At 45.7% G+C, this 16563-nt stretch overlaps 1 protein-coding gene across 1 annotated transcript; it reads left to right on the top strand.

The window, feature by feature from the left end:
• The first annotated feature begins 3363 nt into the window (after positions 1-3363).
• Positions 3364-11819, top strand: LOC134994797 (oocyte zinc finger protein XlCOF6.1-like). Its single transcript, XM_063951007.1, has 4 exons — positions 3364-3372; positions 4255-4426; positions 4520-4678; positions 11758-11819. Exons 1-4 carry the CDS (start codon positions 3364-3366, stop codon positions 11817-11819), a joined length of 402 nt encoding a protein of 133 aa, XP_063807077.1.
• Positions 11820-16563: the final 4744 nt, after the last annotated feature.

Below are 16563 nucleotides of genomic sequence, written 5' to 3'. Positions count from 1 at the left end.
ATGGGTAAGAAAAAACTCAATCTTTTCAGAATGCAGAGCTCCCACCGAGAGCAAAACAGGAGGAGTACATAGAGAAATAACCCCATTGGATAAGGGACTCCCATCTAAACCATGCATGGTGATACACCTACCTAAGGTTAGCTGAGGAATACCTAAGGCCTTGGCCCATGTTAAATCCATAAAGTTTCCTGCAGCTCCACTGTCCACAAAAGCAGAGACCGAGGAACAGAGGCTGTCATAAGAAACTTTAGCTGGAACCAACAGTGAATTATTTGAGGAGATGAGCTGTAGACCAAAGTGAACCCCCTCACTATTCACTTGGTCAGGAAGTTTCCCGACTTGTTTGGACAACTACGGGCAAAATGTACCTCCGCAGTATAAACACAGACCAGAATTTTGCCTCCTGGTTCTTTCTTCCGGAGACAATTTGGAGAGACCAATCTGCATAGGTTCCTCCATGTCTACAGGAACGGAAGGAACACAGGGAAAAGAAACTACAGATGCCCCTTTTTCAGCCCTCCGCTCTCTGAGCCGACGATCTATTTTAATAGAGAGCTCCATGAGTTTATCAAGGGTCTCAGGAGCGGGATACTGAAGGAGACTGTCTTTTATAGATTCAGATAAGCCGAGGCGAAACTGACTGCGCAGGGCAGGGTCATTCCAGCCACAGTCGTTCGACCAACGGCGAAACTCCGTACAATAATTCTCTGCAGGATTCCTACCCTGTCTAAGAGCACGCAACTGACTTTCTGCGGACGCCTCTCTATCAGGGTCGTCGTACAATAGCCCTAAAGATTTTAAAAAGGCGTCTACAGACGATAAGGCCGGATCGTCTGTCTTTAAACCAAAAGCCCAGGTCTGAGGATCCCCCTGAAGCAGAGAAATTATAATTCCAACCCGCTGAGCCTCCGTACCTGAGGAGACTGGTCTTAACCGAAAATAAAGTTTACAAGACTCTTTAAAATTAAAAAACTGTTTTCTATCCCCAGAAAAACGGTCAGGCAGATGCATTTTTGGTTCAGGGATGACCCTCGGGGAAGTCCGTAACAGATCTTCCTGTGAGCTCACCCGGAGGGACAGATCCTGAACCATCTGAGTAAGTTCTTGAATCTGACTAACTAGAAACTGGCCAGGATTTGGCCCAACACCGGTGGGATTCATGAGACCGACAAAATTCTCCCAACTGAATAAGTGAAAAAATTAACTCTTGTTAAAAAATTTTCTTTTGTCGGGCCGGTGATAATGTTATGATTCCTGTACTCCAGACCGGAGAAGATCTTATGACAGGGATCTGAGTACAGGAACAATATACTGGTTGTGGGAGCTGGAGAGCCTAGTAACCCCTGGTGCCCTAACTCCGTTGTCTCGCCCGTGTTATCAGAAATCCCCTGCGAGACTATGGTTGCTTGAGCCCATGGCAGCCGCGTTCGAAGGGCGGATTATGTCTGCCCAACCCCGATGCCCCCGCAGGTCTTAATGGGAGACAAGGGGAAGTCCGAGACAGGGTGATAACAAGGGGCCCTCTGACTAAACAACCAGGCCAGGGGTTACAAGCTAACTAACAAATTCAAAAGGTATGTGCGGACAAGCCGCCAGGGAAAAGGACAACCAAAGGTCCACTGATCCGACACTCCTATCCAGCACCGCCGGACACCAGAGTGGATCTTGTGGAAGCGGAATCCTCCGCAAAAGCTCCAGAACACAATAAAGCAAAATAATAAACAGTAGCGGACAAGCCGCAACACACGGCTGCGCCGCGACTCACGAACGCCACCAGATGTTAAGGTGCTCGGTCAGACTCCAGGAACAGATGGTAACTTCCGAGTACAGGATCACTGAGAACAGGAACAATCGAATAGACCGGGACTGGGAACTCTCTCTGCAGCAGACACAGCAAACAGGAAGCTATCACCGGCGTCTGTGAGAAGTCCTGGGAGTGCTTATATTTGAGAGCCCTCCAATCCTGATCCAGACAGGGTAATTACATAATGATGCCGTGCAGCTGCATGCTGCACGGCCAAAACACACAAGCACTGATTTAATTAAGACCCAGCAACAGGGAACGCGGTCTGATCGTGGCGTCCCTGTTGCTAGGGTCTGAGCGGCTCCGTGCGCCCGGCGTCTAGGCGTTGCCAGGGAGCCGGCGGCTGAACGCGCCCGGCGTCCCTGATTGCTAGGCGCCGGGCCGCACGGCCGAGCGGACCCCGGCGCCTAACACAGCCCCTATTATACTCCTGCTCTCCCCCTCACATCATGTCACTGTGTGTTACCAGCCCAGAGATCTAACCAGTCTCCCCACACTCTCTGGTGTATCTCATACATCAGGAGCCATCAGCCCCTATTATACTCCTGCTCTCCCCCTCACATCATGTCACTGTGTGTTACCAGCCCAGAGATCTAACCAGTCTCCTCCCCACACTCTCTGGTGTATCTCATACATCAGGAGCCATCAGCCCCTATTATACTCCTGCTCTCCCCCTCACATCATGTCACTGTGTATTACCAGCCCAGAGATCTGACCAGTCTACTCCCCACACTCTCTGGTGTATCTCATACATCAGGAGCCATCAGCCCCTATTATACTCCTGCTCTCCCCCTCACATCATGTCATTGTGTGTTACCAGCCCTGAGATCTGACCAGTCTCCTCCCCACACTCTCTGGTGTATCTCATACATCAGGAGCCATCAGCCCCTATTATGCACATGCTCTCCCCCTCACATCATGTCACTGTGTGTCACCAGCCCAGAGATCTGACCAGTCTCCTCCCCACACTCTCTGGTGTATCTCATACATCAGGAGGCATCAGCCCCTATTATACTCCTGCTCTCCCCTCACATCATGTCACTGTGTGTCACCAGCCCAGAGATCTGACCAGTCTCCTCCCCACACTCTCTGGTGTATCTCATACATCAGGAGGCATCAGCCCCTATTATACACCTGCTCTCCCCCTCACATCATGTCACTGTGTGTTACCAGCCCAGAGATCTAACCAGTCTCCCCACACTCTCTGGTGTATCTCATACATCAGGAGCCATCAGCCCCTATTATACTCCTGCTCTCCCCCTCACATCATGTCATTGTGTGTTACCAGCCCAGAGATCTGACCAGTCTCCTCCCCACACTCTCTGGTGTATCTCATACGTCAGGAGCCATCAGCCCCTATTATACTCCTGTTCTCCCCCTCACATCATATCACTGTGTGTTACAGGACGATAGTATAAGGTATATAGTTACGGGAAGAGAAGCGTCATATAAATGTAATGTAAGTCAGAGCAGTATGGACAGTATATCAATGTGTCCATCAGTAGTTACTGGAGAAGCGTCTCCGAGTATTCTCAGACAGCGGGTGTGCCAGGAAAGCAATGGTAGAGGTGGGAAAGATGATATATTGTGTAGAGAGAGTCACCTCACGTGTTCCATGTATCAGGCTAGGAGTATACAGTGGCCGAATAGCTGAGACTGAGACAGGATGTTCCAAGGGACTGGTCCCTACATCAGGAAGTCTTCCAGCTACTGATAGAAAGATTTGGGCTTCTTCAAGTAGACATTATGGCAGCAGCTCATGTCACCTGTAGTAATCCCACATGATCTCTCAGTGTTATACTCCAGTCCAATCATCCTAGTTTAAAAAAAAAAAAACATAACCGCAATGCTTACAGGTAATAATGTCATTTATATTATTATATATTATACACCCTGGTCTCGTCTACTCATTTTATAGTAAACAGACATTTTTCATTATAATCTTTACAAGATTAATGTTACAGGAAAATGTCACATTTCCATAATGTATTTTATTTCCAGCAGATGGACACACAAGCAGGAATATCTCAGAAGGACATCTAATGTTATCCCCGGATTGTGACATAAAAGATAATGACAGTAGACAGGATTCTCCAGGAGATAATCCCATTACCCCAATTATACATCCAGCTCTCTCAGCTGATCCCTCTGATCCTGGGAAATGTTCTCCTGATCACTCTGATATTGGTGCATCTGTTACAGCTCTGACAGTAGATACAGAGTTTCCCTGTTCTATAGATGCCAAATGTTTTACACAGAACACAAAGCTTATTATCCATCAGCCAGCTAAGGCAGGACAGAGGCCATTTCCATGTTCTGAGTGTGGGAAATGTTTTACATACAAATCACTTCTTGTAAGACATGAGAGAAGTCACACAGGTGAGAAGCCATTTCCATGTTCTGAGTGTGGAAAATGTTTTATACAAAAATCAGCTCTTGTTATACATGAGAGAAGTCACACAGGTGAGAAACCATTTCCATGTTCCGAGTGTGGGAAATGTTTTACACTGACATCACATCTTCTTAGACATGTGAAAATCCATACAGGTGATAGGCCATTTCCATGTTCTGAGTGTGGGAAATGTTTTATAGATAAGTCACATCTTGTTAGACACGAGAGAAGTCATACAGGTGAGAAACCATTTCCATGTTCTGAGTGTGGAAAATGTTTTATAGATAAGTCACATCTTGTTAGACATGAGAGAAGTCATACAGGTGAGAAACCATTTCCATGTTCTGAGTGTGGGAAATGTTTTCTAGAGAAATCACATCTTGTTATGCATGAGAGAAAACACACCAGTGAGAAACCATTTCAATGTTCTGAGTGTGGGAAATGTTTTGTACAGAAATCATATCTTGTTACACATCACAGAAGTCACACAGGTGAGCAGCCATTTCCATGTTCTGAGTGTGGGAAATGTTTTGTACAGAAATCATATCTTGTTACACATCACAGAAGTCACACAGGTGAGAAGCCATTTCCATGTTCTGAGTGTGGGAAATGTTTTATACATAAGTCACAACTTGTTAGACATGAGATAAGTCACACAGGTGAGAAGCCATTTCGATGTTCTGAGTGTGGGAAATGTTTTATAGTTAAGCCACAACTTGTTAGACATGAGAGATGTCACACAGGTGAGAAACCATTTCCATGTTCTGAGTGTGGGAAATGTTTTGTACAGAAATCAGAACTTGTTACACATGGGAGAATACACACAGGTGAGAAACCATTTCCATGTTCTGAGTGTGGGAAATGTTTTATACAAAAATCAAATCTTGTTCGACATGAGAGAAGTCACACCTACAAAGGGCAAGGCGTTACCAACCAACATGGGGGAAGCTTTCTCTCTGACCTCTCATTACACAACGTATCCTGATCCCGGCTCTATGTGACCTCTCACATCTATCACTTGTGTCACATTACATCTTATACCTGTAGTTTTATGTTTCTGTTGTTTCCCTGTTACCTGTTCTGTAAGATCACCTGCTCTCATTGTGTGGATGGGGGAGAGGGGGTCACTTTCTAGCATGAGTGGTAGTTTCTGGAACTGGATTGCCCAGAGGAGTGTGGGAGTACCAGCCTAGAGGTGACGGGGGTGAGCGCTTATTACCTAATGATAGGGATAGGGTCTGACTGTCATGTCCTTGCTACACCTCCGCTCTGCCAAATAATGAGTGCCACTTTACATATGGGCAGCTGTGCCAGTGTCGCCCCACATCTGCATCTCACAGGCTGTCACATAAGCCCCTATATCTGTTGTATATGCAGTAATCAGCCTTGGGCACAATTATATAAATAAGTCAATTTGTGGCAGCACTCCCACGACATGAGTTAAAGTCCGGTACCCGTGCAGCGACGCGACAAACATACAAAGCAATGGGCGGCACTCAGGTCACTGAGAATATAAACAGACATACCTTATATCCCCCCTCATGTGCAATGAATTTCGGCGTGGTGGCAGCGTTCTGACGCCCACAGATGACGTCATCATGCCACCCCGCCTACCGGAGATTTCATAATAGATACAAACTGAAACATAGAAACAAGAATTGTTATACACAAAACAATTGAAACAAACCAGGAACAAGTAGAGATGCCATGTAATAAATACAGATCATATATGTAGATACATACTTCTAGATGATTATGACCACATCTATACATCATTATAAAAAGCAATGAAGACCAAGAGACTCGTTAAGGCCTTTGGGAGAAAGAGTTTGCAGCTCATGAATCCATCTGGATTCTTTCTGCAATAAAGTGATCTATTCCCACCCCTCAGATTCGCAGGTTCGTGATCTATAATGATATATTTTAAACAGGCAATGTTATGTTTGGCTAGGGCAAAGTGCCGATCGACCGGCTGGTCGCTAGTCCCACTTTGTATGGCCTTTCGAATGGCCAATTTGTGATTAGCCATACGTTCCCTTAGTGTACAGTCGGTTTCACCGACATAATGCAATCCGCATGGGCAGCTGATAAGATATATAATAAATCTAGTAGTGCACGTGACCCTATGCTTAATGGTGTATTTTCTTCCACTGAACGGATGCCTGAACGTGCTCCCGGTAAGGAGAGATCTACATGTGGTGCAATCAAGGCATCTAAAGCAACCTTTTCGTAAAGACAAAAAGATGTTTTGTTCACTCTGTTTGGAGTGCAGACCAGTCACATCAGATCTGACTAGCCAGTCACGTAAATTACAACCTCTCGTGTATGTGGGCATGATGGCTGTTCCCGTAAGATTCAGATCCTTGTCAGTCTGTACCATGGGCCACCGGGATTTGGTAGTTTTGGCAATTGCCCTACTGTTAACATTATAGTGATTAACCCATGGAAACCGGGTGCTGCCAATTTTTTTCTCTTTTTTGGCCAATAAAGTATCCCGATTCATATTGAGAGCTTTGTTCTTAGCCGCAAACGTTTCAAGAGGGTATCCCCTCTGTCTAAATTTGCTAATCATGTTGTCAATTTGTATGGTAGCTTCGGATTTATCACTGCAAATCCTCACCGCCCACAGGAACTGAGAATAGGGTAAAGCCAATTTGCATGAGAGGGGGTGAAAACTTTCAAAGTGAAGCAGCGTATTGCGGCCAGTGTTTTTGTGATACAGGTCGGTGGACAAAATGCCCTCCTTACACTGTACTAGTACATCAAGGACATTGACACACTCTTTGCTGATATTAAAGGTAAATTTGATCGGATGTTCTGTAGAGTTATGAAAATTTATAAATTCCCGGAACATCTCCTCTGACTGTGACCAAATGACAAACACGTCATCTATGTACCGTAAGTACATGATGATGGATTCCGAGACAGACCTGTCACTAAAAAAGATATCTTGCTCTGCAGAGAACATGTAAGCATTTGCATATGACAGGCCACAGGGGACCCCATCGCACAACCTGCTGTCCGCAGGTAAAACCTGCCATCGAAAATGAAATAATTATATGTTAGCGTCATAGTTAGAAGATCTAGTACAAACTCAATATCTGGACCAACATATAATGGGTTGCCTGTCAGTAATTTTTGTACAGCGCATATACCAGCCTCACTGGGAATGACGGTGTACAGACTGGCAATATCTATACTGCATACAATATAGGAATGTTCTAATTGGACAATCTGGAATCGTGCAACAAACCAAAAATGAAGCAGCCCAGAGGTAAAACAAACCCTGCGGAGTCTTTCTCCAGATAACGCGAAAGTAACAAGGGTATATATGGCTGGTGGGGATGTATCACCTCAGGCGCTAATGATGAGCGTAACTTATTAGAGTGACTAAGTGAAATTACAAATCCAGCATAATAGTGAACAAGGTGAAGCAATAAAATAATTTCTTATCTTGAAAATAGATAGCCAGGAGTAATTTTTCCTCAATATTTTCAATTCACAGGTTCACATGTGAAAAAGAGAGAGGAATATCATGTGTAGCACAGTAACAACACTTTAATACTGACATACAAACATGACATAGATATGCAAATATAACAAGAAAGGACTAGCATAGTCTCTGTATGAGGGGAGTCAGAAAAATTACCAGCAGGTCTGAGAACCAATAAAATAGTTCTCAAACAAGTTCTTAAAATGTCCAATCTCCTCTCCGGATAAGCTGACCGGACTCCGTTCTTGGCAAAAGTTCTGCAACCCAAATGTACCACAGAAGCTGCAAGGTCCACTGCTGATCCCTCAATAACCAACGCGTTTCCACCTGCTTTGCTGCAGGTCTTTGATCCAGAATTTAAACATGTTCAGCCAATCCTCGTTTTTGTGCAATTATTTTGAACAGCTGTGTGTTCCCATAGTTACAATCTCCTCCAATCATATTAAGGGGCTGATCATGATTGCGTTGTGTCACTTCCGGGGAGGCTGTGGAGGCCAACCGCATCTATCGAAATTACTATTTCTTTCCCTTATTGGTGGTCTAGTCCCCGCTTCCGCCAACCTCCCCTGTACATGTTCGCCAACCGGAAGTCTCGGGCACCGGCTTCCGTCAGCCCCGCCGATGGTATCCATGGTGAACTGAGGCTGGATGATCCCGGCCGTTCACTTCCGCCCGCCTTGTTGCGCCAACCAAGGCCGGAAGTGCTGTGGTTTAGATGATCCCTGCTTCCGCCAACCATTCTGGGAGCAGGATTGCCAACCAAACCCGGAAGTGGCTCTTCACAATCATATCAGCCCTCGTAGATCATACATCCAAAATTAAAACGGGACTGTAAGAGAGTTTCTTCTTGGCTTCTGTCCAGATAGGCTAGAATTTAAAAGACATACAGAAATATCCAGAAATAAATGCATAAAAATAAATTTTATTAAAAAATTATAAAAACCATTTCAATTCAAAATCATTATTCAGTCCAGATGGGTGTAGTGTATTAAGTTCATATATAGCCTGCATTTAATTTTTCGCTAAAATCAACATAATATCCCTTTGTCTGTTGGTGCATTTAATTAATTTAAAACCCGCAAATCTAATGATGTGTTTTAGAGATTTGTTGTGATGGATTTTAAAGTGGTTAGACAGAGCGTGTGTAGTCAATCCATTTTTTATATTTCTGCAATGTTCGCTTATTCGTACTTTGAGTGGTCTGGTGGTACGGCCAATATAAAATAAATGACAAGAGCACTCAATAAAATATAAAACATTCTTAACATTGTAAGTTATAAAATCATGTATTTTGGCAGTTTTCCCATTAATGCATATTGAATCTAATTTCTTGGAACCGTCATTTTTTATTTCCCTACACCCGATGCAAATCCCACATCGGTGAAACCCTTTTGTTAAAATCCTGCCTTCTGTCCTTTTTGGTGGGAGATAACTTCTTACCAAGGAGTTTTTCAGATTCAGGGTTTTTTTATCAATAAAAATAGGGTGGTCTGGAATTACATCCCCAACTATTGGGTCCTTTTTTTAGGATGTTCCAATTTTTTCTAAAAGACCTTTCTAGTAACTTATGTTGTGTGTTAAAACTTGTAAGGAAAGCCCATTCATAATTTCCTTTCTTATGATGTTTTATATCATTACCTAATAGAGGTTTTCTGTCCAGTACCTCTACATCACCCAGTGCTGGCTCAATTCTCTTACTGTCATAGCCACTTTTTTCCAATCTACACTTTAACTGCTCAGCTTGTTGTTGATAAGACTGTTACAATCACTTACCCTTATAATTCTGTGAACAGGGATGATTTCCTGGGGTTAATATATATTTAGTGAATGGTATACCAATGACAAGCTCTAGTGGTCATATTGTAGACTGAATAGATATTTTGTAGCATCACACCATCAAGTCATTTGAATATTTACAACATAGCTAAATAATTTTGTGAAATCGGTACAGCAAAGAATCACACGTGGACACGTTTTTTAATCTTTCACAATTTTTTATTTTTTTCTATTCACATACATGTTTGTTTTGTGATTTTAAACCTTATGTTTCACTGCGAGTTTGGGATAAACATATTAACGTATGTCTCATTTTAATGTATATCTAATAAAGGTTATTTCTTATGATATAATTGGTTCTGTCCAAGTGCATCAACGGAACAGATGACTTCTTATTTTTCCTCCCCAATTCTAATTTATTAAGTCTCCACAAGATGGAAAAGAGGAAATACAATTGTTACAGATCTGCAGCACAGTTACCAGCTGAAATGTAGACGTGAAGTCAGCCAGCCCCAGAACCTGTGTAATCCATGTGTGAGGCAGGAAAAGGGTTCATATGGTCACCGTAAAGGATCATTATGGTGGGAATGTTGTTTTATGGAACACACACAAATGTAGTAATCAACCGCAGAAAGAGGGCCTTCCAAATAACAAACAGTTGTGTGTATTGTATTCAATTGCTTGTCAAACAACACATGTTGTACATGTGCACTACACATGTAATATTTGGAAACAAATGTGTATAGATTGTGTTGCACATGTGTGTTGCAGGGTGTGTTGCATACCTCTGTTAGGGTCTCCTGCCCTGTGCTGCCACGTCGTCATGGCAACCAGGAGACAAGTGCTAGTGGAGTAACCTGAGCGCAGCTGATACTCCGGTTCGGGTCTTTTGCTGTGCAGTGGTTATAGGCTCTGTGCACGGCAGGGGATCCGGTGCTGGTTTTTGTGCTCACAGTCTGTGAGGTCTGAGTGGGGCGTGGACAGCACCTGCTTTATAAGGCCTCTTTTCAGAGTAAGCAGATGCTGCTGAATCTTTGTTGGTTAGTCAGTTCATGAAAGTTAGCCAGTACTGTGTAGCTTTGTATTTGTTTGTTGCTTACTGCAAATAGGCCTGGGGATTTGGTATTACACTCTGCCAATCCAGACCTAGCAGTAAGACTGGAGTCAGTCGTTTAGCTTGCTGGAGTTCTGTTACTACTCTGTGAACCTAGCAAGTTTGCGGCTGTATTCTAAGACTTGCCTGTCTAATCCTGTCTCACTGTGCTAGGTGTCAGGGGTCAGTTTAGTGGCAGTAAGCTAAAACCTGTGCACTGCAAGTGAGAAATAGGATTGTGGAGACTCTCCTTGTGTCTATCATTCCATCTCTGACCAAGGAGTTTACTGCCACACCCGTTGGTAACCCTTTAGGGTTTTGCTGTTGCCCTTAGCAACAGCATTTCGGGTTCTCTACGTATTAAAACACAACATCTTGCTTTTTACATCTGAGCAGTTCTAATACAAGGGAGATACCCAGTTCCTTAGCCTCTGGGCTTCCCTGTTCACCTTGTGTGTATTTTGTTACCCTATCACCTTCTGTGTACGTTATGTCATATTCCCCAGTTTGTCTGAGTCCATTTGTTTTGCATAACAGTTCAAACACCAGTACATTCCTGCAGACACTGGAGTGCATAACAGTTCTGACACCAGTACTTTCCTGCAGGCACTGGTGTGCATAACAACCTCACAACTTTTCCCATCTGCAAAGAGGGATACACGCGCGGCGAAGCCGTGCACGCCCCCTAAAAGGGGGCGAGGCCTAAGAAAAGGGGTGTGGCTTCGCGGGAGGACCCACGATCGCGAGCCACGCCCCTGTTTTCGTCACTGAGGGGTCATGGCCAGCGCTCTGTGAGCCGCTGGCATGCCCCCTCTCCCTCAGTCTCCAATGAATAGACGCTGTGCGCACAGCGTCTATTCACCGCTGCTCTGCTATGCAGGGCAGCGACAGACAGAGCCTCCCAACTGCCCCCCCACCCCCACTGCGGGACACTGCGGCCCACGGGTAGGACAGTGGGACAGTCCCCATAAAACGGGACTGTCCCGCGAAAATCGGGACAGTTGGGAGGTATGGTGTTGTATTGCAGATTGTGTGTTACACGTGTGTGTTGCAGGGTGTGGTGTGTGTTGCACATGTGTGTTGCAGGGTGTGGTGTGTGTTGCACATGTCTGTTGCAGGGTGTGTTGCAGATTGTGTGTTGCAGGGTGTGGTGTGTGTGTTGCACGTGTGTGTTGCAGGGTGTGTTGTGTGTGTTGCAGATTGTGTGTTGCAGGGTTTCATAACCTACATACCATCTCAGAGGGAGCTGGAGGTGAAATGAGCTGTGGAGGCAGATGAATTGCATACAGGTGTGTGTGATTTGCAACTAATCGCTGGATGATGCTGGACAGTACACCCGCGCTGAGCGTTTGCAAGTTGTGCGCAGCCCAAGACTTACCAGCTGTGAACGCCCAGTGTGCACTAACAGCGATTTGCTTTGCAGCTGTTCACACCCCTTCACTATCCTGCAAAGCCATGCCCCCGCACCGCCTTCACCACGCCTCTTTGTCATTGCCTGACAGCAAATAGAAAAGCACATTCATCACACAGCGAGGCAGCACATGTGCACTTCTGGCTTCGCGCGTGCACATTTGGCTAAGACCGCCATGTCACAACTGAGGGCCTGAGCTGACGGGAGGCAGCCTCAGTTGTAGGGGCTGAGATGTACCGGAACCTGGGAGGTTGTATCAGACCCCTGGACATGTAAGTAACATGAGGAATAACCGCCCGAAGGCGTGACCACGACAACTTGAATAAAAGTCAATGATGTTTATTTATGACAAACTCCATGCATCACAGTAGCAGTAAAAGAAACATAAAATCAGCAGAGAAATAATACAGTTCCTGGGTACTACAGGGTGGCAGGGGCCACAGAGCTCTGGTAGTATGAGACAGTTCTTATTATCTGTGAGTTGGAAAGTCCTTACCAGGCCCGACTGTAGCAATGAAGAAAGCCCAGGATCGTACCAGCTGGTGTTCCAGGGAAAGCTGGACTGCTGTAAATAAAATAGCTGCTGTGAGTTCTGGTTGGAACCAGACAGATGTTGGCACGGAGTGGGTACTGGCTGGAACCAGTAAAATAATAAATGAAGCTTGAGAGCGATGCAATATGAATGAAATGTAGAGCTTGAGAGCGAAGAAATAATAATACCGGTGGAGAGTGGTAAACTGTAGAAAGGACACCGGCCCTTTAAGAGAAGCTGTACTCTGCTGGAAGCTGGGCTGGAAGCAGGTAATGTTGTAGCTGGAAACAGATGAATCCAAAATGGAGCAGAGAGTCAGGCTACACCGCAGGTGGAATGCTGGTGCGGGTCTCTATGGTGGAAGTCTTGAGACAGGAGCTGGAACCTGGAAGACAATCACAGGAGAGAGACAAACAGGAACTAGGTTTGACAACCAAAGCACTGACGCCTTCCTTGCTCAGGTACAACATACTTATACCCGCAGCAAGGAAGGGATTGGCTAGGCAATTATGCAGATTATCAATACTGAGAACAGATTGGTGGAAATAATCAGCTGACAGAATCCAAGATGGCTGCGCCCATGCAGACACTTGGAGGGAAGTTTGGTTTGTAATCCATGTGGAAATGAAAACAGCAATGGCGGCGCCAACCACCGGAGACAGGAGGCGCCAGGCTGACAGGTGCACATCCAACCACGCGGACACAGCGGAGGCCGCGGCTGACGTAATCGCCACTCAGACACTCTGCATGCAGAAGCTCAGGGACGGCGGCGGAGGCCGCGGGAGACGCCATGCCAGGTGTAATATGGCGTTTACTGTGACAGCGTCTCAGAGTGACAGGAGAGGATACAGGCATGTAAACATCAGGATAACAGATGGGATCCGGTCCTGGAGCGCTGAGCCAGCCTTAGGAGGCATCTGATGGGTAAGAAATGGCGTCCAGATACCCGGATCGTGACAGCACCCCCCCTCCCCCTTTAGGAGTGGCCCCAGGTCACTTCTTTGGCTTTTGAGGAAACTTGGAATGGAATCTCCGGACCAAGGCAGGAGCATGGACATCAGAAGCATTGGTCCATGAACGTTCCTCAGGGCCATAACCCTTCCAGTCAATAAGATATTGTAGTTGACCGTAACGGTGACGTGAGTCCAGGATCTTGGCCACTTCATACTCAACGCCTCGTTGAGTTTGGACTTTCGGAGTTGGAGGAAGTGAGGAATGAAACCGATTCAAGATCAGCGGTTTCAACAAGGAAACATGGAATGTCCTGGGTATTTTTAAGAAGGGAGGCAACTGGAGTCTGTAAGCAACAGGATTGATGACTTGTTCAATCTTGAAAGGACCGATATAGCGAGGTGTAAACTTCATACTGGGAACTCTTAACCTCAAATTCTTCGTGGATAACCATACCCGATCACCCACCTTGAGAGCAGGAACTGCTCAACGCTTCTTATCCGCAAACTTCTTGTACCTGAACGATGCCTTGAGCAGAGCTGATCGTACGCTCTTCCAGATATTGGCAAACTGATGCAAGGTGATATCCACTGCGGGAACAGAAGTTGCTGGAAGCGGTTGGAACTCAGGGACTTTAGGGTGGAATCCAAAGTTAGTGAAGAATGGTGTTGAAGCAGATGAAGAATGATACTGGTTGTTATGACAGAACTCGGCCCAGGGAAGTAATTGAACCCAGTCATCTTGAGAGGAGGACACATAGATGCGGAGGAAGGCCTCCAAGTCCTGATTCACCCTCTCGGTTTGACCATTGGTCTGAGGATGGTAAGCTGTGGAAAACTTTAGCTTGACTTGGAGGACTTGACATAAACTTCGCCAGAATTTGGCTGTGAATTGAACTCCTCGATCTGAGATAATTTCTTCAGGAAGACCGTGGAGTCGGAAGATCTCTTGTATAAATACTTGAGCCAACTTGGAAGCTGACGGAAGACCGGTGAGAGGAATGAAGTGTGCCATCTTGGTGAACCGGTCAACTACCACCCAGATGGTATTGAACTTGTTGCACATGGGTAAATCTGTAATAAAATCTATCGACAAATGGGTCCAAGGTCGACGGGGAACAGATAGTGGAACCAGTTGCCCCGCAGGCGACTGGCGGGATACCTTATGTTGAGTACACTTTGGGCAAGATGCAATAAACTCCAAGACGTCCTTTTTCAGAGTTGGCCACCAATAGGACCTAGAGATAAACTCCAGGGTTTTTTGGATACCTGTATGTCCGGCAAAACGGGAAGCATGGGCCCAATGCATGAGCTTCTTCCTTAGCATCGGTTTCACAAAACTTTTCCCTGATGGGGGCGTAGAGTCCATCCCTACCGTGGAGAATGCCAACGGATTTATAATAGGATGCTTGTCTGAAGACTCTGACTCATTTTCTTGCTCCCATGAGCGGGAAAGGGCATTGGCCTTGCGATTCTGAGAGCCCGGACAGAACTGGAGCTTAAAGTCGAACCTGGAAAAGAAAAGTGCCCATCTGGCCTGACGAGGGTTGAGACATTGTGCGCCTTTCAGATATAAAAGGTTCTTGTGGTCTGTAAGTATGGTGATAGAATGAGAAGCTCCCTCCAACAGATATCTCCACTCTTCTAGAGCGAGCTTGATGGCTAGCAACTCCTGGTCGCCAATGGCATAGTTGCGCTCAGCTGGGGAGAACTTCCGGGAGAAGAAACTGCAAGGGTGTAAATGGCCATCTTTAGTCCTCTGAGATAACACCGCTCCTACTCCAACGGAGGAGGCATCCACCTCTAAGATGAAAGGAGAGTCGATGTCAGGCTGTTTCAGAACAGGCGCAGAGATGAACCTTTGTTTTAAAAGATGAAATGCTTGCATGGCTTCTTCAGACCACTTGGACGGGTTAGCACCCTTCTTAGTGAAAGCAGTAATAGGCGCCACAATGGTGGAAAAGTCTCGTATAAACTTTCGGTAATAGTTGGCGAACCCTAAGAACCTCTGGACCCCTTTGAGGGTTAAGGGTACCGGCCAATTTTGGATTGCTTGTAGTTTCTCAGGATCCATCTCTAGTCCGGAACCGGACACAATGTACCCTAGAAACGGAATGGATTTGACTTCAAAGACGCATTTCTCTAATTTGCAATAGAGATGATTGACACGGAGACGGGACAGAACCTCTTTAACCCAAAAACGATGTTCCTCTAAATCGTTGGCAAAAATGAGGATATCGTCAAGATAGACCACGACATGACGGTATAGAATGTCTCTGAAGATCTCATTGACAAAATGCTGGAAGACAGCTGGAGCATTGCTCAATCCGAAGGGCATGACGAGGTACTCATAATGTCCGTCACGGGTGTTAAAGGCGGTCTTCCACTCGTCACCCTCACGGATCCGGATGAGATTGTATGCACCTCTCAAGTCCAGCTTTGTAAAGATGGTAGCTCCGCTAACTCTGTCAAAGAGCTCAGTAATCAGGGGTAAAGGATAACGGTTCTTGATGGTAATGTCGTTCAAACCTCTGTAGTCGATGCACGGCCGCAGACCACCATCTTTCTTCTTTACAAAAAAGAAGCCTGCGCCGGCTGGAGAAGAAGAAGCTCGAATGAACCCCTTTGCTAGGTTCTCTTTAATGTATTCCTCCATAGAATGCATCTCAGGCAGAGACAACGGATAAGTTCGGCCTCGAGGTGGAACCTTCCCTGGAACGAGATCAATCGGGCAGTCCCATTCTCTATGAGGAGGAAGGATATCGGCAGAAGCTTTACTGAACACATCCGTGAAATCTTGATATGGAGGAGGTGGAACATCAGACGACCCGGGGGAGGAAGAACAGACAGGCAATACTTTAAACAAACATGTCTCAGCACAGGAGGAACCCCATGCCAGGATTTGCGTAGTTGTCCAATCAATTGTAGGATTGTGAAGACGGAGCCATGGGAGGCCCAGGACCACAGGATGCGTGGCTCTTGGAATCACTAAAAAAGAAATTAGTTCGGAATGAAGAACTCCCACTCTCAGACGAACTGGTAGAGTCCTTAAAGAAATAACTGCATCAAAAATGTTGCTGCCATCCACGGCAGTTAAAGAAATGGACGAAGG

The sequence above is a fragment of the Pseudophryne corroboree genome, unplaced genomic scaffold (genome assembly GCF_028390025.1).
Source record: "Pseudophryne corroboree isolate aPseCor3 unplaced genomic scaffold, aPseCor3.hap2 scaffold_1325, whole genome shotgun sequence".
Taxonomy (NCBI): Eukaryota; Metazoa; Chordata; class Amphibia; order Anura; family Myobatrachidae; genus Pseudophryne; species Pseudophryne corroboree.
Note: the sequence above shows the minus strand (reverse complement) of the source record. Positions and strands in the feature narration are given on the sequence as shown.

Bases quoted from the DNA above. Each gene is read 5' to 3' on its own strand.
- LOC134994797 (XM_063951007.1), top strand. The intron at 4,427-4,519 runs GTCATACAGGTG...GAAGTCATACAG, and splicing joins TCTTGTTAGACACGAGAGAA to GTGAGAAACCATTTCCATGT. The intron at 4,679-11,757 runs GTCACACAGGTG...TGTGTGTTGCAG, and splicing joins TCTTGTTACACATCACAGAA to ATTGTGTGTTGCAGGGTTTC.